This window comes from Aspergillus tanneri, assembly GCF_003426965.1.
Source record: "Aspergillus tanneri strain NIH1004 chromosome Unknown AapTan_1_pilon_pilon_pilon, whole genome shotgun sequence".
NCBI lineage: Eukaryota > Fungi > Ascomycota > Eurotiomycetes > Eurotiales > Aspergillaceae > Aspergillus > Aspergillus tanneri.
The window spans coordinates 3445207-3466294 of NW_022984628.1; the positions used below are offsets into that span (position 1 = coordinate 3445207).

Here is a 21088-nt window from a genome sequence, read left to right on the forward strand (position 1 = left end):
ACAGTACACCAAAAGGTTGTAGAAACTAGGATCTATGTTCTAAAAGGACGATGCTTATCCTATACCTGGTAGTACTGCAATTAAATAGGTCAATTACTGAAGATTTTTGTTGGGGCATGTCTCACGTGACTTTAATTGGATTCGCGTCACGTCACGTCGCGTTCCGCATAGGCTACCGACTTGGGCACGTTATTGCTGCCTTCACTCGATATCAAGGGCTCGACAGGTTATAAACTTCATTAATTGACGCCGGATCTGGGCTGCCTGTACATATTATTTTATTCAACTGTGTGCTGCATGATCGCTTAGTTAAGGGAAAGGACATTTTGGAAAACGTCTATGCCCACTCTTCGCGCTCTGATTGCGCTTCAGTTACGTTATCGGAGACCTGTGCCCTCTGCCTCGACATCGCAGGACGTCCCCCGGGTTGTTTGTTGCGCCATCCCGAAAAATTCTATATCTATTCATTCATTCCTGCCTCTCCAGTCGAAAAAATTTGGAGGTATTCGTCCCTTCTCGAATATCACGCTCCCAACCAGTGGTTCGTATACAATTTTGAAGATGTCCGAATCTAAGGGTAGGAAGCAAGCTACACTGGGGTATGTTCGTGACTCCCAGATGACTCTCGGGTGCGTCTGTATTTGGTTGTGCCTCGAGTGTTTCTCGAGTGTGTATCAGCATATACATATTTCGCCGGTATCGGTTACTGATCCTTGCTTTCTGGGCATATAGAAGATTTTTTGGCTCCAATTCCGATGCCAAGGAGGCGCCCAAGAAACAAACAACCCTTGCATTTTCTGGAAACGAATTCAAGGCCTCAAAAACCACCGCAAAAGCCACGACTACGGACGACGCTCCGGATGTCAATAAGAACGGTACTAATGGAACTTATGCTGACAAGGTCGACACGGCGGACTTCAGTGGCGCTAGTACAGTAAAAGGCCAGACGAATTGGAATCACGAGCCGAACAACCTCAAGCGAGAAACCTCCGGGGACAATGAAGACAGTGATGGAAGTGACATACAGCCTATTCCTAAAAGACGGCGGAAGAGCCCTCTATTGCAGTCTCCGAAGGGAAAATCTCCGTCCCCCAAGAGTCCGAAAGCAAAAAAAGAGGCCGATGTAAAGAAAACCCCGTCCCCGCCCGCAGTGAAGACTGCGTCTGGGGAGCAAAATCTAGAAGAAGAATCCGAACAAGAGGCCTCATCTGCTAGCGAAGAAGATGAAAAGCCGGAGGCGATGAAGGAAACCATGGAAAAGGTCCAGGCCACATTAAAAGCTAGTGGAAATGAACCATATCCTGATTGGAAACCTGGTGATCCCGTTCCTTATGCGGCACTATGTACTACTTTTTCTCTTATTGAGATGACCTCCAAACGCTTGGTAATTCTTGCTCATTGTTCCTTGTTTCTCCGCCAAGTCCTACGCTTGACTCCGCAAGACCTCCTCCCGACGGTCCAGCTGATGATCAACAAACTCGCTGCGGATTATGCAGGCATCGAGCTCGGGATTGGCGAGTCCTTGATCATGAAGGCGATTGGCGAGAGCACAGGCCGCAGTTTAGCTGTTATCAAGGCCGACCAGCATGAAATTGGAGACCTAGGCTTGGTAGCCACGAAGAGTCGATCAAACCAGCCTACTATGTTCAAGCCGAAGCCTTTAACTGTCAGAGGGGTACATGAAGGCTTACTTGGGATTGCAAAAGTCCAGGGTCATGGTTCCCAGGACAAGAAGATATCTGGTATCAAAAAACTCCTTTCGGCGGCTGATGCAGGAACAGGCGGAAAGGGTGGCAAAGGTGTTGATATCACCAAGAACAAGGGTGGTCCCAGCGAAGCTAAATATATTGTCCGATTTTTGGAAGGAAAATTGAGGCTTGGTCTCGCTGAAAAGACAGTCCTTGTTGCACTCGCCCAGGCCGTTGTCATGCATGAAGCGGCTGTGAAGGGCGAGAAGACACCATCCGCGGAGAAGATGGCCGAGGGTGAAGCTATTTTGAAGACGGTATACAGCGAGTTACCTGCTTATGAGATAATTATCCCTGCTATGCTCGAGCAAGGATTGATGAATCTGGGCAAAGTCTGCAAGCTTCAGCCCAGTATCCCCATCAAACCCATGCTCGCTAAACCAACGAAATCCATTACCGAAGTTCTCGACAGATTCGAAGGAAAGGACTTTACGTGTGAATATAAGTATGATGGGGAGAGGGCACAGATCCATTACATTGCGCCCGACTCTATCCATCAATACCCTGCTGCAACAGCTACGCTACAAAAAGACAGCAAGGGGTTTTCGGCGATATTTTCCCGCAATTCGGAAGATCTGTCCAAAAAATATCCCGATGTGCTCGCTAAGCTTGATAGCTGGATTAAGGACGGGGTGACAAGCTTCGTTCTAGATTGTGAAACAGTCGCCTGGGACACGGAAAACAAAAAGGTTCTGCCTTTCCAGCAGCTCATGACGCGCAAGAGGAAGGATGTCAAAGCAGAAGATGTCAAAGTCAAAGTGTGTGTGTTTGCATTCGATCTTCTATTCCTGAATGGAGAGGTAATTCCCCCAGATAACCATGCTATTTATCGAGTGTCCACCCACTGACTATGCTGGCTACGACTCATAGAGTACTGTTAGGAGCACGTTCCGGCAACGGCGAGAACTTCTGCATCAGTCGTTTCAACCAATCGAGGGTGAATTTCAATTCGCTCAATATGGCAATAGCAACGCGGTAGATGATATCCAGAATCTACTTGACGAGAGCGTCAAAGCATCGTGTGAAGGGCTCATGGTGAAAATGCTGGATACGGAGGAAAGCGGTTATGAACCCAGCAAACGGAGTCGCAACTGGCTCAAGGTATGTCTTAGGGAGCATGGGCGGCATATCCCAACTGGCAACTAATTGCGATTGTAGGTTAAAAAGGACTACCTCGCTGGTGTCGGTGACTCGCTTGATCTTATCGTCCTTGGAGCGTACTATGGTCGTGGCAAGCGCACCTCTGTTTATGGCGCGTTCCTCTTAGCGGCATACAACTCAAGCAAGCAAACTTACGAAACGATTTGCAATATTGGCACAGGCTTTTCCGAAGCGATCCTCGAGGAATTTCACCAAAAGCTCTCTCCACTCATCATTGACCGACCCAAGCCCTTTTATTCACATTCGACCGTGCCGAAGGATCAGCCCGATATTTGGTTTGAGCCTCGACTCGTCTGGGAAGTTAAGACGGCCGACTTAACCCTCAGCCCGCGATACCAGGCAGCGGCTGATGAATTCGTCGGAGTGACGGGGGGTAGTAAAGGCGTTTCTCTTCGTTTCCCACGATTCATTAAATCCCGAGATGATAAGAAGCCTGAGCAGGCCACTACGACGCGAGCGGTAGCCGAGATGTATCGAAAGCAGGAAGCGGTCGTGAAAGAGAATACCGGGAAGGGAGGCGTCGACGACGATTTTGAGTATTAGCATTAGCCTCACCCACATCCATTGAAGTCGATTGAATTTAATGTACGGATTATAGCACATAGCACTGTTCCTGGAATGAATGAATTGTCTCTCATCTTGTTGGTCTGACAGGGAAGCCGACGGTCAGAGCGGAAGGACCTCCCCTAGGTCGACATTATACGATTACATCGCGTAAGCGCGGATACGATTGAGAACGCCCAACACAGCTTAGAGCCGGATTAGAACGGAGGGATTTAAATGAATCCAGACGGCAGAGAGAGATAGCGCTTATCAGCGGCCGGCGAAGCTCGAATTGGGCAGGCCGGCATTGCTCATTGCCAGGCGACATCTTGCGAGATGATGCCATCCACGACGCGGGATGCTGCCCGGTCTTGGCAATGCAACCCAAGACGTGGGGAAACCCGCGATGATTGGCGGAAAAGATGCAATGTAACATGATTATCATTGCTTGTCCTGCGGGTCACGTTATGCCCGATTAACCGATTCAGGAAGGTGGCCCTGTAGGTTGTCTTGGCGGCGTTCAGCGCTCCTTCAATAAACAAACAAATAAATAGAGCCCGTCGTCGCTCTCTCGGTTCTCTCGAGCTGTTGAAGCTTCTCCTGTTGTGCCATCCTGCCTACGACTCTCGAATTGTCCACCATGGGAGCTTTTCGCTGGCTCTCGATTGCGGCGCTCTCGTCCGCTGCCTTGGCCTTCACCCCAGAGTATGTACCATATTATCTTGTCCCTCGGCCCGCCCACGGTGGAGCTAGCTGACCTAATCGTCTCCCCAGGCAATTGATCAGTGCTCCACGAAGATCTGAAGCTGTCCCCAACCCTGCAGGCGTGAGTTACCCTCAGACCCATAGTACTCCTGAGAACCCTATTGGGGCTGATGGAGATAGAAACTTGCGGTGTTCTCGGCCTCGCAATACTCGTTCGACGCCCATAAAGGCCACAAGTCCTGGAACTTACTAGACATCAAGTCTGGCGACATCAAGCTCCTGACCAATGACAGTAATGTCTCAGAGATTGCCTGGTTGGGTACGGACGACAAGACCGTGCTCTATATCAATAGCACCAATGCAGACATCCCAGGGGGTGTAGAGCTGTGGGTGTCGGACATCTCCAATTTCGCCAATGGGTAAGCTACCGAGCTAGCTCTCTTTCCGTCCATTATATACCTCCACAATTGTTAATACGAACTGTCCGACAGCTACAAAGCAGCCTCGCTGCCTGCCTCCTTCTCTGGTCTCAAAGCGGTCATTACACACTCGGGTGACATAAACTTCGTTGCTTACGCCGAGTCGTATGCCAACGGCACTGCGTACAATGCGGAGTTGGCGGCTAAGCCTCTAAGCACTGCCCGCATTTACGACAGCATCTTTGTGCGCCATTGGGATTTCTATCTCAGTACGACATTCAATGCTGTCTTCTCTGGTACTCTGAAAAAGTCTGGCGAGAAGTACAGCTTCAAGGGAGGGCTCAATAACCTTGTTTCTCCCGTCAAGAATGCTGAGAGCCCGTACCCTCCTAACGGGGGTGCCTCGGACTATGACATTTCGCCCGACGGCAAATGGGTTGCCTACAAGAGCAAGGCACCTGACGTTCCTCGTGCCAACTACACGACATCGTATATCTATCTTGCGCCTCACGATGGATCTTCTAAGGCGATTGCCATCAATGGACCCCACAGCCCCGGAACACCTGCCGGTGTTGCGGGAGACTCCAGCAACCCAGTCTTCTCTCCAGGCAGCGACAAGATCGCTTACTTCCAGATGACTGATGAAGCCTATGAGTCGGATCGTCGCACCCTGTACGTGTACAGCATTGGCTCAAAGGATACTATTCGAGCCGTTGCGAAAGACTGGGACCGCTCCCCCGACAGCGCCAAGTGGATTGACAAAAGGAACATTGTCGTCGGTAGCGAGGACAAGGGACGATCCCGCCTGTTCCTCGTCCCCGCCGATGCCGGCGATGACTTCAAGCCGAAGAACTTCACGGACGGCGGCGCTGCGAGTTCCTATTATGTGTTGCCTGGTTCCACCCTGCTGGTGACCGGCAGTACCATCTGGACTAGCTGGAATGTCTATACCGCCAGCCCTGAGAAGGGTGTTATCAAGACCCTGGTTTCTGCTAATGAGATTGATCCTGAACTCAAAGGACTTGGCCCTGCCGATGTTGGTGAGATCTACTTCAAGGGCAACTGGACCGACGTATGTATATCCCCTTTCATGCTGGAACTGAGTCAGACTAACGCTGGCGATCAAACAGATCCAAGCTTTCGTTATCTACCCCGAGAACTTCGACAAGAGCAAGAAGTATCCCCTGCTTTACTACATCCACGGTGGCCCTCAAGGCTCGTGGGCTGATTCGTGGAGCACCCGGTGGAACCCCAAGGTGTGGGCAGACCAAGGCTACGTGGTTGTAGCACCAAACCCAACCGGTAGCACTGGTTGGGGTGATAAGCTCACCGATGAGATCCAGAACAATTGGGGTATGTGTACCACTTATGGCCCTGAAAACCCTTCACTCCCACTAACATTCTACGCAGGAGGAGCGCCTTACGACGACCTCGTCAAGGGCTGGCAATACGTCCACGACAATCTTGACTACGTCGACACCGAGAACGGCGTTGCCGCAGGTGCCAGCTACGGTGGTTTCATGATCAATTGGATCCAGGGAAGTGATCTTGGCCGCAAGTTCAAGGCCCTGGTCAGCCACGACGGCACTTTCGTAGCCGATGCCAAGGTTTCCACTGAGGAATTGTGGTTCATTGAACATGACGTATGTCATATTACTCTTCCCTTCTTTCCTTTCTTTCACTCAAGTTCCTTGTACTGTATACTGACTCTCTCCCCTATAGTTCAATGGTACTTTCTGGGCCAACCGGGATAACTACCGCCGCTGGGACCCATCTGCCCCGGAGCGCATCCTCAAATTCAGCACTCCCCAGCTTATTGTCCACAGCGACAAGGACTACCGTCTTCCCATCTCCGAAGGCTTGGCTCTGTTCAACATCCTCCAGGAACGAGGTGTTCCAAGCCGTCTTCTGAACTTTCCTGATGAGAATCACTGGTACGTATCCATGGATCTACTTCTGCATCTCTGATACATAGTCACTCTGTTTCATGTTATCCATACTAACAATATAATAGGGTCCTTAATCAGGAGAACAGCCTTGTCTGGCATCAACAGGTCCTGGGATGGATCAATCGCTATTCCGGCGTCGGAAAGACGAACTCTCATGCAGTCAGCTTGGATGATACCGTCATCCCCGTTGTTGACACTAACCCCTGATTGATGTCCATGATTTTAACGATTATCCTTTAATCTTCGTGGAGTTGTGCCTGTCAATATCCATGGTACTTCTGCTACTGTACAGTTAGATTCACCGGGTACATAATGACAATTTTTGATTATGACTATGTTCACTTTCCATCTCGTAGCCTGCCATATCTTCATTCAGTTTTATGGCAGATCTAACCGGCCTGGACCAATTCAAAGGAATGCTGTTGGACATACATTCATTCATATACACACACCACGATTGCTCATGCACCCAGTCTAGTGAACAGAAAAATAAAATAAAATAAAACCAAAAAAATACGCAAGAGTCGTACAACCCTTGGCCATAGTCCAGGAAGTCAAGATGTAGAGTATGAAAATTGAAATAAGGAATTCACACTCTTATCACAACTCTCCCGCACTAGCGCCAGTGCCTGTCCCTGGATAGTCATTATCGTGGCTGTCCATCGAATCGAGTTCTCGCATTCTCAAGCCAAAGTTCACCAGAATCACTACCGTGAGACCGACACCGAGGACGGTAGGACCCCATTTTTCATAATAGACGCGTTTGACATCCCGTCGTTTGCGGATCTTGTCCACCCGCCAGATGTATAGCATGAGGCTGTACACCAGGGCCAGAGCGGCCAAAATGGTAAAAGCCCATGACGAAGCTAATGTGATATAGTCGTTGCCAAAATTCAGCAGCGTCGCTGCAATGGTGGCTAGAAGGACGGAAAATTCCAGCCAGGAAAGGAAAGTCCGCTCGGCAGCGAAATACACCTTTGGTTCCACGCGAACGGGAACATGAATACCTGCAGTGAGTCAGGTACGTGGCAAATGTAGAAGAGAGTGGACGGACTACACGGGAAGGGAGGGACAAAAAACTCTTACGTTTACCCTTGGGCGCCGCAAAACGCCGGTGAATTCGTTGGTTTCCCATTACAGCGATGCCCCGTTGTTCAGGTGCAGGTAGATTCGTCGGCCTGGGTCGTGGGATGAGGGCCTTGAGACCGTTGAACACTGCATTTCCAGTCCGATGGGTGTAGTAATTGACCAATTGCCGGTAATAGAAAACCCCCCCCACTCGCCGAGCCTCTTCAAGCTCATCTGAATAGACAGACTCCTCGTCGGAATCATACAGTGGGTAATCCTCGTCTCCAGGGAGCGGCTGGGCGGCAACTCGTTCCTCGATATCCAGGGCATTCCCGTCATTATCATCGAATAAGCCATATTCGTCATCCGCTTCATTGCGGGGCCTCTGGTCGTCTTCTCCGCCATCGCCTTGTCCTCTGTGGTCCTCCTCTTCGTCCGAATCATCATCTTCCTGGGTTTCATTGGCGGATATCGACGTGCTCGGAAGAGGTCGCTGAATACCGAACTGACGCGTCGCGGGCTTCCTAATATCGACATCCATCTGTGGCATCCAGAACGGAAGAAGGTGGATGCGTCCCGGGAACAAGGTCGCAGTTCCATGGATGAATTTACTGTATTTTGGAACCGCTTCCACAAGGTGACTGGCCGTTAACTCCCTAATCCACTTCGGTGGCTCCTGTCCGGCTTGCATCTGGAGTTTAACCTCCAATACAGCGTAAGGAAATCGCTCCGCATCTTCCGCCGGGAGTTGAGAGAATGGGAAGTCAACCCCGATGTCCATGCGACGCCAATTGTCTCCCGCTCTCCGACGGCCATCAAGGTTATCCTCTCGAACCATGGTCAACTCTGTGTCGAGGGAAATACGGACTCGGGCATCACCTGGGAGCTGAAAGGCAGTCCGGTGATAGAAAGTTCTCGTGACGGGCATTAGCCTTCGGGTAATGATGCGGTACTGGATTTCTCGCGCCAATTGCTCCAAATCATTGATCTCGTCTTCGCTCTTCTTACCTTCCCGTCGCATTTTTTCGAAAATGGTCTCCACCGTCATACGGCCGGACAGATATGCATTGACGTTTTTCTCTTTTAGTGAAAAGCGCGCTTTGACGGATTTCTCTCCGGTCCAATCCTCCCGATGGGTCTTCCGCTCGACGAATATTTGGTCGCTTTCCATACCCCCATACCAACGCAATCGAATGGCTTCAGCTCCTTCGGTTTTCTTCAAGCGCCCTTGATAGAGTTCCCACGTGTCGGTATTGTCGTAGTAAATGGACGAGATAGCCGTATCCTTTTCCTCGAACTCTTTCCGGGGATTAAACACAAGAACGGGGAGGTGCTTTCTTGGTTAGATTGGGTGCTTCTGTGAGTGCCGGAGATTATATAGCATACCTTGAGAATTATAAGCTTCAGTTCTGTGATATTGTCAGGATGGACCCAATATTTCGTTGTCTGCCGAACGAAGTTTTGTTGACTGCCTCCCGCCGCCGAATCTCCCCTGACTGGGTTTCCTTTGGTCCGAACCAGATCGTAGAGCTTGGATAGCTTCACCACAAAAGCATCGTAGTTATCTTTGAAGAATGGTTTCGCGTTCAGCCGGGCAGCGAAGACTGGTTTGAGGTACCATCCGGTTTGTTTCTATCCCGCGAGTTAGACCATTGTATTATTATTTTTCTTTTTTTCCCGGGCCCTAATAACGGTACGTAATTCAAGGAAAGAACCTACATCGTGCTTCTTAATAATCTTCTGGAACCCCGTGTAGTTCAACTGGGTGAACTTGGCCAGATCATGAACATCCGCTATGATGTCACTCAAAACCTGCTCGAGCACAAGGAAATCTTCGTCGGAAGGAGGCGCAGCATTGGAACGGACAGATCCGCGACGAGATTCAGACGCACTGTCTAGACGGGTAATGACATCGCTGACATCCGTCTCACTGACCTGTATGCGTCGAACAATTTCTTCGCTCTTTATCTTTTGAAAGGTGAAGACCTTGTCCAGTTCACTCTCGAGCAGCGACACAAACTCTTTCTCGTTCTCCTCGGTCCATGGCTTTCGATCCGGTTTGTTATTTTCGGGAGATGGTTCAGTGACATATCCCGTCTTCAGGGCTTTCTTCAGGTCCTCGTAGGCGATGTAGTACCAGTAGTACTCCTTGATCATCGACGACCGGAGATGTTCCCCGAACCTGGAAGGGCGCAGATGATGAGCGGCCGCAAGCAACGCAGGAGTTGACAGGGTGTTGACTTACCTCATTGTGAGTGGAGGAATTGAACGGGCCTAGAGGCTAGAAAGTGATAGACAAAAGATATGATCGAGGATAGTGGGATAAGAGGGAAGAGAGGGGGTGTAACTGGAAGGGAGGATTAAACACAGGAATCGGGAAGATTTGAGGGAATAAGAGCGAGCATCCTGGGTCACAAGAGGGGGGAAAGGGACCAGGGGAATGAATCGATTGTTGCAGACGAGACTGAGGATTGCTGTAGGGATTGGGAAGTTGCGCGATAGCTTTAGTTTAGTAGGTAGCACAACCACTGTACCTAAGAGTGCTCAAGACCGGGATGGGGCATTAGCTCATCCTTGGTGGACGGTATTGCGATTACGCAACCCCACATTGTGGGTGTCACAGAATACGCAAGATTACCCGACATCCTATGAGCGCCGAGAATCTGGTCTTAGCAATCTCCTCGATTCGCCCCAATCTGCCCGCTATACCATCTCTGGTTGGTCAACTCTTGTTCCCTAGGATTGTCAACCACTCACTCGACCATGTGGTTAAGAAGTAAACTAAAGTACATTATCGTGCTGGGGACCGTATCTTACCTTTCCGTATGGTCACCGTCTCATCGAGCTGACACTGAATTGATACCTCACTTGCATCCAATCAATGACGTCGATCTTCATATATCCTCAGCTATGTATGACCAGGTTGTTGCAGGTGGTATAAGAGACTCCGCAGGCCTCCGTCCATGTAACCAAGCACTCACTTCTCTCCGTAGTAATAATGAACCTACACTGACCTTCTAACACTTATCCTGCATCTATTCAAGGTTTCTTCCTTGCCTTACTCTACATACGGAATATATAAATTACAATCTAACCCACCTATCACCCACATTTACAACCATGTCCAACTTCGAGCCAATTCACTACGTGCCAGCACATCATCGAGAACAGATCCTAAAAGCACCAGTCATCCGGATCTTCACCGTTCCTCATACCCAGTCCGAAGGGACAGCAAACCACTGGTGTTTCTATCTCCTAACCCCCTCCGGAACCTCCATCGCGGTGGACTGTCAACCCAGCCATAGAATCCCGAGTACTGTTCTTCACGGAGGCTCCAAGGGATTCCTAATCATCTCCGAACTATCCTATACATTGCCCCCCGATGCTCAGAAAGCGTTTCCTCTCGACGTGATCTCCGGACTAACTGTGGCCGGTGTCCTGCACAAACTCATCGACCATGGTCGTCATCAATACGAGTTCGATGTCCATGGAGTTGGGTGTAGATACTGGGTCACTAGCCAAATAGACCTGATGTGTCAGGTAGGATTACTCACGGATCTTAGGCAGTGTGCCAATGCTAAAATGGCGGTTACTTTGCTGTGGCCCGAACAGACGACCCTGCCGCTAGATAGAGGGGCCTATTATCAATAGATCAAGATAGGTGGCGATGATGGCTTGGCTTCGCTTGTTATAAAGAATCTTAGATTTAGGACTAGCTCTAGTATTGCTTATGGGAAATTTTTACGTTTAGAATAATAAGTAGCATTATGCTTGTATTTCCTCGTAAACCGCACTAAACGTACGAACTCAGCTACTCATGTACACAAGGCCAAACAGACACCAAACACCCTCCTCCATCGTAGAACCCTTGGTTATCAATCGACCGATTCATGCAATATATTATTCTAAATTGCATCAACCACATATTATATTGTCCATTGCATCATGATCTCATCAACCAGTGGCCCACTTACAGATTACAGAAGCGTACCCCCAACGCGGCGAAGACTCCTCCGGGCGCCCTCACCCAGCACGTTCACATGCCCTTCGGTCTCCAGAGAGCGAACTGCGTCGGTAAACTGTCCTCCATCCAAGGCGTTGTTCTGTTCGCTGAGCGCTCGGAACACCTCCGCCCACCGGGCTGTACCGCCGCTACCCAGCTCGTCGATCGCCGACAGAATTGCACGCTTGAGTGTTTCCCGATGACGTCTCTCGCTGGCACTGGTGCCCTCTGTCAATAGGCCCATGTCAATCAGCCCGGTCCGCGAGTCCGTCGCAGCCTGCTTGATAGCGGACCGGATCAGACGCACGGATTCTTCCACATCGCCCGCCGTAACTTCTTCCGACAGTCGCATACGTGCGTGGGCCTCCGACAACCGGATCATAGACTCCAACTGACGAGTTGTTGCCGTGATTCGCCGGTCAGAAGATCGAATGTCGTCTCCCAGTTTGCGCATGGCCACGTACGCATCAGAGAGTGCCTTCCCGGCAGCAGGGGTCAAAACCGGGTGGACCTTGGTTTTGGCATAAGTGATATAGGCCGTCAGGAATTCAATAGGCTGCGAATCGACACCAGTTAGTAAGCCGACTATCAACAACAATGAGCCTTGGTACTTACCAAAATTTCCTCACTGTTGGCGTTTTCAGGCCTGTCTTCAAGATACATATTGACAAGATGTTTCGCTAGCCGGCGGTCCTCTTGTTCATCCACGCGATCAAGGACGAGGTACACCAAGTCGAATCGCGACAGCAAAGTAGGAGGCAAATCAATATTTTGTGGAACTGGCAGATTGGGATTGTACTTGCTGCCGATGGGATTGGCGGACGCCAGAATACTGGTTCTAGCATTCAGCGTAGTGATGATACCAGCTTTCGCGATAGACACAGTTTGCTGCTCCATCACTTCATGCAGAACAGAGCGAGTTGATTCGTTCATCTTGTCAAATTCGTCAATGCAACAGACACCACCATCGGAGAGAACCAGAGCTCCCGACTCAAGGACCATTTGGCGCGTCTCGGGATCCCTGGTCACGTAGGCTGTGAGACCGACAGCGGAGGAGCCTTTGCCACTGGTGTAGACTCCTCGGGGGGCAATCTTGTGGACATATCGAAGCAGTTGAGATTTAGAGGTGGAAGGGTCACCACAGAGAAGAACATTGATATCACCTCGGTAGCGTGGATTGCCACCCTTCTCGAAGGACTTGTTGGTACCTCCAAACAATTGGAGCAGGATACCTTTCTTTACATCATCCATCTCGTATATACTAGGCGCCAAAGATCGGGCCAGGAGCTCATACACATCAGGCCGAGTAGCGGTCCGCCTGATTTTCTCTTCCTCTTCAGCTGTGATCTTACGGGTCTGTTCAGCATCCCCGACTGCTTGCTCTGACAATTCTTCCTCGACAGTCGACGCGTCAACGCCTAACTTTTTGTGGTCTATCTTTTGGACGTGCAATACATCGATGTAGGTTTTGAAGAGCGTTTTCTGTGTGCGTTGGCGAGGGTTCACTCGCACCGGGTTGCTTCGGAAGATACCCGTAACTTCAACGCGATCACCTGCCCTGCATACGTCCACTAATTCGTCGTAGACGCAGAGGGAGACGGAATGGGGGGTTTGGCCATCAGGGATGCTGTCAGGAGTCTCCTGGAGTTTGATCACCTGCTTATCGGCGAAAACGCAGCGGTTGTGAATAATCTCCATCGAATTCCTTTCTTTGCAGACTGGTCGTGGGCAGATCGTTGGCTCTGCAATCCTTCCACGGTCAATGTCAACCTGCACTCCATGGTTGCAGACTTGGCAGCGAAAAAAAGCTGGGTAACAGTGAGCAGTGTTAATTCAGCAATTGCAATTTGGATTACACTCACCTTCTTTCATATCGGGGATGATGGGAGTCGCTCGGATCACCAGGCCCTTGATGCTTACCAATTTGTCCATATCTGGCTATGTTTAGCGGAAGTCTAGAACGAATGGTCCCTCATCAACTACATACCTGCTGGGTCAAGCTCTCGCATGTTAACGGTGGAATCCAGTCCAAATGGTAGGACTTTGAAGGCCTTCGTCTCCACCTCGCCAACGAGGTCCGGGATCTCAGCCTGTGGCGTGCGACCGGTTTCACTCAAGGCATCAGAGCTAGGAACTGCCGGAGCGGAGCTCAGGTCCCTGGAATGGGTCTGGTTACGCTGGCTTCTGGCCCTCAGACGCTCGACTTCTTTAATGGCAAGTTCAACCATAACATCTTTGATGGTCTGGTCCATTAAAGGAATGATTTCCTGAGGGTAGGCCTGTAGTTGGTGCCACAGCTTCAAAGTTGATGGATACGACTTGAGGTTTTTCGCGTCCAAGTTTAGGCTAGTGACACCTAGTTGACGCATGGTGTTTAGCGTGCTGATATATTCCTTTTCCTCTGCGGCATCGCCCATCCGGCGTGTTTCATCTTCCGTGGCGCCCTCGGCCCACAGGCGGTATTTTGTGGCGAAATTGTAAAGGAAGTTTTTGAAAGCGGACATGGAATCCTGAATAGAGATGTTGGTACCCCAGATCACGCGTGATGAGCCGCCGCCGAGTGCCTCGGCCTCCGAAGTGTCTGGATGGACGTTGGAGAAAGTTGCATCCGATTGTGGCTCCCCATCAGCAGCGGGCATGCCGTTGGCATCAACAAACACCCTGCGCCGACGGCTCGGAGTCGATCCAAATCCACCCGAGTGAAGATCATTGCGACGTCGAGCACGCTGCCCGGCCGCAGAGGGCCGGGATGAGACAAATAAGCCACTACTGCTACTAGGAATATCAGATCGCGGTTGGCGGCTGTGAGCACGGGTGGGACTGGAACTGGACACATATCGAATTGGGGAAGAATCTGGTTTGGCATCAGAAATATGTCATTGAGATAGTACTTCGACCAACGTACCTCGCATAGTCTGACGATTGCCCCGTGGTGTCGTCTCTCCTTCGTCCATGGTTGAAGATGGCCTCACAGGCGAACTGGGTTCGTCCATCCTAACATCTGGTGTTTCGGCGCTGCTATCATTTCCTTTTGCAGGAGAAGACTGAAAGAACATGGGAGAAGACGATGGGACAGCAGCTTCGCCCCTTAGGCGTCTGGAAGCGCGAGGAGTTGTCTGTGACTGTTCATCAGCTGCTCTTGGAGTAGGGCTACTCGGTTGTAATTGCTGCTGAGAGCGAGTTGAGCGAGTCGAGCGAGTCGAACGGATGGGGGATGAAGTGGCCGCCGCCTCCTTGGTTGGACGACCTGTACGGCGAGTCGAAGAAGGGGAAGACATGATGAGCCAGCCCTAATGGGTAGCGGACCACAAATAAATGGACTTTCAGGGACCGACAAAGAGGGAGATTGATTGAATCGAGAAGTGAATGCGAGGATGGGGTGGGTGTGGTGTGGCGGTTGCAACAGTGAAGAACAGCTGTTTGGCGGCTCGTTAGAATTTCTTTCCTTTTCGTGGACGCCATGAGTGACGCGTAGGGACGTGACACACGCGTAAAGAGGTTTCCTGTTCGGGACGACGCGGGCCACCAGCCACAGAGTCATGTGACTATCCAAAGGAGTTTGTGGAACCTGTGGAACCTGCGCCACATGACGGCTAGTGGCGACCAATCATGGCGTGCTATGGCTTTAGGGCAGGCGTCTACAAACGGATTGGCTCCATCCTTGTCAACAAAGGAAAGCGCTCAGCGAAAATGAAAATGGAAAGGAAGATAAAAAAAGTGACCGCAACATGGCTATTTGGAGCTATTCCTTTATCGCTGGGGTTCTCGTAAAGGACAGATCCTCCAATCCCTCAATCAAACTCAGGGGAAGGTGAAACAGGCTGGTCCTGACCAAGGCCTTAAGGCAAGCGCCGTCCCCCTTCTTAGTCCCTCAATACCTCGTTTCAACAGACGCTTGATGTCATTGAGGAGCGATCTGCTCTCCCCAGTGCATTTCCCACAAATAGGAGTGCCTCTGCCCTGCTGACTTGGCGCTGCGCTGGATCCTGAATGGCGGATTGTGTCGCCTGTTCGGTGCCACTGCATGACGCCTTTATTTACAACGCTTTTTTTTCTATGTCCTCCCATTGAATCCCCATCCTAGCTTCTTTCTAAACATTCTCCTCTCATTCCAGTATTGTCTTGAATCTAGCTTCCTTCATTCGCTAGCTGTTTGTCACCGATGCTGCTCAAATGTTGGTTGCGAGTCCGGAGCCTTGAGTAATACTGACGTCGTTATGTACTGTGAACCCTCACCGGTTGCACTTCGCTTCGTCGTTCCTCCTCCAATCTGCACTGTCTGATAAAATCAGGCATTTTCTCCCTTCCTTGATACCGGTAGAAAGCAGAGGGAGTGTCGCTTTCGGTCGCAGCTATGCCTAACGACCTAGAGGAGGCGTTGAAACACGCAGGTGGGACGGGAAAACAGAGTGAGGGTATCTCGATCAATACCTTCCTGGCGTCTCTGGCCACTGCGATTATCATTTTTGCTGTTGAAGTCATCCTATTTTTGCTTCTCAAGGGGAAACTTACACGTATCTAGTGAGTGCAATCGACCTGTCAATGGAACCACGGCATCACTAACTTCAAGCTTAAAAAGTCAGCCAAGAACGTATCTGGTTCCTGATCGAGAACGTACTGCACCCTCCCCACCGGGCCTGTTTCGATGGATCGGGCCGGTGTTTCGCACTTCCAGCTCTGAGTTTATTCAAAAATGCGGCTTGGATGCCTATTTCTTCTTGCGCTATCTGCGCATGCTTCTGAAGATATTCGTGCCACTGGGGTGCATCCTGCTACCCGTCCTTCTACCGTTAAATAAAGTGAATGGGAAAAACCGGAGTTTCAAGAACGGGACCATAGGTGGAGATAGGTGGAATATCACAGGCCTCGACCAACTGGCTTGGGGAAATGTAGCCCCCGAGAATACAAATCGTTACTGGGGACACTTGATTACGGCCATAATCGTCATTGTTTATGTCTGCGCTGTATTTTTTGATGAGCTCCGAGGCTACATCCGCCTACGACAGGCGTATTTGACTTCTCCGCAACACCGACTTCGTGCATCTGCAACGACGGTGTTGGTGACTGCAATTCCAGAAAGCTGGCTTTCTGTGGAAGCTCTTGAGACGCTGTTTGACGTCTTCCCGGGTGGAATCCGCAATATTTGGATCAATCGCAATTTCGACGACCTCAACGAAAAGGTGAAAGAGCGGGATGATATCGCCTTAAAACTCGAGGTTGCCGAGACCGAGTTGATTATCAAATGCAAAAAGGCACAGCTAAAGAGGGAAAAGTCCGAAGCGAAGAAGGCAGGCAAGGAGGGAAAGGCTATAAACAAACAGGAGAGAGAGAAAGCCGATCGAAAAGCTTCTCAGTTGGCGATGGGTGCCGGTGTCAGTTCCGGCGACCCACACCAGGCTCATACCCTCGATCAAATTTTGCACCCTGAGAACCCAGCACAGCATGAAGATGAACCTGGAAAATGGAGACGACTCAATCCCCTCGATCCGGCCATGGAAGCTGCGGGCGCGTTCAGCCAGGGGGTGGGCAAGCTGGGCAAATCCGTTTTAAGCGGTTTTAAGAAAGTTGAGGACAGTGTAGATGGAACATTGACTCGATCGGGAGGTTATGTGCCGGAGGATAACACGCTCGCGGCGATTGAAAACAGTTCACTTGCGGCAGGTGGTAATGAACGTCGCGAGTCCCTCTCAAACGATCCCCGTGGAAATGCAGAAGATGAGAGTGGAGCACACCCTTCCCAAATGATCACACAAAGCGCAACTGGGGTTTCAGGCTCGGGATCGAAACCCAAAAGGCCGTTTTGGAAAAGCGGAGTGTCGAACAATTCCAGAATGAGCAGCAAAGCTGAGCCGGATGAATTTCCTCTAACGGGTCCGGAAAGTCCGGTGGATGCGGATGTGATGTCTGAGGCTTGTCCGAGCTCTTCTACCGCGGCGAGAGCGAAAGCCAAAGGAGGTAATCAAGAAGGTCGAAAAGAAGGGGATAAGGTAGAAGGGGAAGAGTACCCGATTGCTTACAACGAAGGATTCGACAACGAAGACTTCGGAGAGCCTATGTGGAAGAAGTACATCAAAGAAAAGGATCGGGATACCATGCGATTGCCCATTTTTGGCCTGCGCTGGATGCCCTCGCTTTGGCTTATGGGCAGGAAAGTTGACACCATTGATTATTGTCGCAAAGAGCTGGCTCGGCTGAATTTGGAAATCGAAGTTGATCAGCAACATGCGGAGAAATTTCCCCTTATGAACTCCGCGTTCATCCAGTTCAACCACCAGGTCGCTGCACATATGGCTTGTCAAGCGGTCAGTCACCACGTTCCAAAGCAAATGGCTCCACGCATTGTGGAGATCTCGCCAGACGACGTAATATGGGACAATATGTCTATCCGGTGGTGGGAGCGCTACCTCCGGACATTTGGAATCCTGACCGTTGTCTGTGCCATGGTGGTTGGCTGGGCATTTCCGGTGGCGTTTACAGGTTTGCTCTCTCAGTTGTCATATTTGGAGGATGCGTTCACTTGGCTATCTTGGATCTCGAAACTACCGGAATGGCTTATCTCGGCCGTCCAGGGTATCCTACCTGCATTGTTTTTGGCAATTCTCATGGCGCTATTGCCTCTAATCCTTCGGTTCCTCTGCCGGGCTCAAGGACTCCACACGGGCATGGCCGTGGAGCTTACCGTCCAACATTATTATTTTGCCTTCTTGTTCGTGCAGCTCTTCCTGGTTGTGGCAATTTCGTCAAGTTTTTCTACCATCATCAATAACGTCACGAACGTCACCAGCTGGCCTGAACTCCTGGCACAGCATATCCCCTTATCCAGCAACTACTTCTTCTCCTACATGATTCTACAAGCCATGTCGGTGAGCGCCGGAGCTCTTGTCCAGATTGTCAATCTAGTAAGCTGGTTCGTTCTTGCACCATTCTTGGATACCACTGCCAGGAGAAAATGGGCGCGGACCACGAACCTGAACCAGGTACAATGGGGCACATTTTTCCCGGTGTACACTACTTTGGCATCAATTGGTATGTCAACATTCCCCCGGCAAAGAAAGACTGAATTGAAAATACCCCTCGAATCCCAAAGCTAACGTCTAGCTCCGAGCAGGGTTGATATACTGCGTCATTTCGCCTCTCATTCTCCTGTTTAACGTGATCACGTTCGGTTTGTTTTGGTTCGTCTACCGATATAACACGCTCTATGTCACGAAATTCCGCTTCGATACTGGCGGCCTGCTCTTCCCTCAAGCCATCAATCAACTGTTCACAGGCATCTATGTGATGGAGGTTTCCTTGATTGGCCTGTTCTTCTTAGTGCGAGATGTGCAGGGCACTGTTGCTTGTAAAGGGCAGGCAATCTGTATGATTGTGGTCCTCATACTTACCGTTGGGTACCAATATTTGTTAAATGAAGCTTTCGGCCCCTTAATTCGTTATCTGCCCATAACTTTGGAGGACGACGCAGTCCGCCGAGATGAGGAATTTGAACGGGCCCAGAGAGCTCGACTAGGCTTACCCATTGACGAAGATGAGACGGACCCAGTCGCGCATGCTGATGGGATGTCCCACGATATCGAGCTGAAAAAAATCGGACTTCGCAGGGAGGGACAGAAATCGGCGCATGCAAATAAACGAGCTGGAATGGGACCCAAACGTCCGTCTTGGATTCATCGATCCGCAAAACGGCGGTCGAGCTATTATGGAACTCAGTCAGCAAGCGCTGTTCCTAGTGTGCAGCGTATGCGTGAGAAAATCGCCCACGATGCCGAAGCCCAGGGCCCGGCAACGGGGTCTACGGGGCAAGCAATATTTGCCGGGATTCATGACGAGCTGGAGGACCTCACGCCAGACGAGCGTGACCAGCTCGTTCAACGTGCTTTCCAACACGAGGCCCTGAGGGCGAAACGTCCTGTGGTATGGATCCCGCGGGATGATCTCGGGGTCAGCGATGATGAAGTCTATCGTACCCAGCGATTTAGCAAGCATGTATGGATTAGCAACGAGTATCAAGCTTTGGATGGCAAGTGCCGCCCGATCTTTAGCCGCAGTCCGCCGGATTTCTCGCAAGTTGATCTGATTCAGTTGTAGATACGGATGCATCGGAAAAATCAATGGTGTATATTAATTGACTGACAGGGAAATGATATTATGTGTCTTTTATAGCATGGTTCACCGGCGCGGGCTGGCGTTTTGGGATGAACTTTTCCTAGTCGATGACTGCCCGGGTACAACGTGGCAAGAATGGGTGATCTTTAGATGCGAAGCCACAGGAAATAAAGGAGACAGTTTACGACCAGTATTTATACAATCTGTAGTATTCGAACAAAACATATATCGCTGTCCAATCCAAATATAGCCACGCCCAATCCTAACCCATCCGACCAATAGTTACAATCCCAGACCCATCCTACTCCAAGTACCGATTCCCATCATATTAAACCCATGAATGGGATAGATCAATTAACAAGGAGCAGGCAAAGCCTTCCCATCACTTGGGGTATCAAACAGCTGCAACTCAGCGTTCCGACGCCTAACCAGACCTTGGGAAACCTTCCCACCGGCATGCACCCACTGGGGCAATTCCTCATGAGTAACGGCGATGATATCCTGGCCGTTATTTATACGCGAAACGAGTGAAGACGACCGCATGGCTCCAGCGCCGATATTGAAAGTCCAAGACACAAGAGCACCATACTGGTTGTCATTGAGGGTGACGGGGTCCGCGAAAGCGTTGGTCACTGTGTCTTGGAAGCCCTGTATATATCATTAGATTAGATTAGACAAAACTTACTAGCTAGGTAATCTTGGGTGATTCTGGAGCGAGGTTCATACCGTCAGATCATCCGCCAGTAACTGAGTGGCGGTTTCCTCGGTCAGAGGCTTCGGATAGGACACGTCGGAGCAGGACCAGTCGTTGCAGAGATGACCGTATCCAATGGTGGGATTGCCGTAGCCGTCATCGTAAGGGTTTGGGACCATCTTCTCGAAGCTCTTGAGGAGGTTGAGAGTTCCTTCGTTGACCTTGGGCCCGATGCAGGCGGCCGCGAGGGCGGGGATGAGAGCCACGAGAAGTTTGAAGGAAGCCATTTCGAGGGTGCTTTTTGTAGAGAAGATTGGATTTGTGTGTTGACGTTTGAAGATGAGTTAGGGAGAGGTTCCTTCGTCTTATGTGTATCTCTCTGAGGCTCCCTGGTTAGTTCAGTGGGGTCTGTTTCTAGCATAGAGTACTGTACAGATTCTATTCTGGGAATCATGAAGATCAACACTCATTGTTGGAGAATACGAGATATAAGGATCTTCGTGTCAGTTCAGCCCCATCTTCGCTCTTGACTAGCATAACGATCCTGGATATCAGCCAGAGGGTGGTTGGCATCGTATTCCACTGTTGTGTCGCGCTGATCGTCTCCAGTGATCCGTGTTCCTGCATCCTTGACGCTAGAATCGCCCCATTTCCCCTTGATCGTCGGCAGATACGAAGAACTGGCTGTCTCT

General features: G+C 50.4%; 7 protein-coding genes across 7 annotated transcripts; 4 read left to right on the plus strand and 3 right to left on the minus strand.

Annotated features, from left to right (window-relative positions):
* Positions 1 to 561: 561 nt before the first annotated feature.
* LIG1 (DNA ligase (ATP) CDC9) lies at positions 562 to 3452 on the plus strand (the record flags this gene model as incomplete). Its single annotated transcript, XM_033567802.1, has 4 exons — positions 562 to 629; positions 733 to 2548; positions 2619 to 2849; positions 2907 to 3452. 4 exons carry the CDS (start codon positions 562 to 564, stop codon positions 3450 to 3452), a joined length of 2661 nt encoding a protein of 886 aa, XP_033429797.1.
* Positions 3453 to 4092: 640 nt separating this feature from the next.
* On the plus strand, positions 4093 to 6732 carry dppV (dipeptidyl peptidase DppV; the record flags this gene model as incomplete). Its single annotated transcript, XM_033567803.1, has 8 exons — positions 4093 to 4157; positions 4227 to 4278; positions 4338 to 4576; positions 4649 to 5648; positions 5707 to 5929; positions 5987 to 6219; positions 6299 to 6510; positions 6591 to 6732. The coding sequence occupies 8 exons, from the start codon at positions 4093 to 4095 to the stop codon at positions 6730 to 6732; spliced, it is 2166 nt and encodes a 721-aa protein (XP_033429798.1).
* A 393-nt stretch (positions 6733 to 7125) lies between these two features.
* Positions 7126 to 9843, minus strand: vtc4 (putative vacuolar transporter chaperone (Vtc4); the record flags this gene model as incomplete). The annotated part of the gene is made up of 5 exons (XM_033567804.1): positions 7126 to 7532; positions 7612 to 8926; positions 8980 to 9225; positions 9313 to 9775; positions 9839 to 9843. The coding sequence occupies 5 exons, from the start codon at positions 9841 to 9843 to the stop codon at positions 7126 to 7128; spliced, it is 2436 nt and encodes an 811-aa protein (XP_033429799.1).
* An 870-nt stretch (positions 9844 to 10713) lies between these two features.
* On the plus strand, positions 10714 to 11244 carry ATNIH1004_003125 (uncharacterized protein; the record flags this gene model as incomplete). Its single annotated transcript, XM_033567805.1, has 1 exon — positions 10714 to 11244. The coding sequence occupies one exon, from the start codon at positions 10714 to 10716 to the stop codon at positions 11242 to 11244; it is 531 nt and encodes a 176-aa protein (XP_033429800.1).
* Positions 11245 to 11570: 326 nt separating this feature from the next.
* On the minus strand, positions 11571 to 14874 carry ATNIH1004_003126 (MCM DNA helicase complex subunit MCM4; the record flags this gene model as incomplete). Its single annotated transcript, XM_033567806.1, has 5 exons — positions 11571 to 12152; positions 12212 to 13404; positions 13459 to 13530; positions 13584 to 14450; positions 14502 to 14874. The coding sequence occupies 5 exons, from the start codon at positions 14872 to 14874 to the stop codon at positions 11571 to 11573; spliced, it is 3087 nt and encodes a 1028-aa protein (XP_033429801.1).
* Positions 14875 to 15950: 1076 nt separating this feature from the next.
* Positions 15951 to 19684, plus strand: ATNIH1004_003127 (putative DUF221 domain protein; the record flags this gene model as incomplete). The annotated part of the gene is made up of 3 exons (XM_033567807.1): positions 15951 to 16117; positions 16176 to 18622; positions 18705 to 19684. The coding sequence occupies 3 exons, from the start codon at positions 15951 to 15953 to the stop codon at positions 19682 to 19684; spliced, it is 3594 nt and encodes a 1197-aa protein (XP_033429802.1).
* Positions 19685 to 20056: 372 nt separating this feature from the next.
* ATNIH1004_003128 (lysozyme) lies at positions 20057 to 20683 on the minus strand (the record flags this gene model as incomplete). Its single annotated transcript, XM_033567808.1, has 2 exons — positions 20057 to 20350; positions 20429 to 20683. The coding sequence occupies 2 exons, from the start codon at positions 20681 to 20683 to the stop codon at positions 20057 to 20059; spliced, it is 549 nt and encodes a 182-aa protein (XP_033429803.1).
* Between the last annotated feature and the right edge of the window lie 405 nt (positions 20684 to 21088).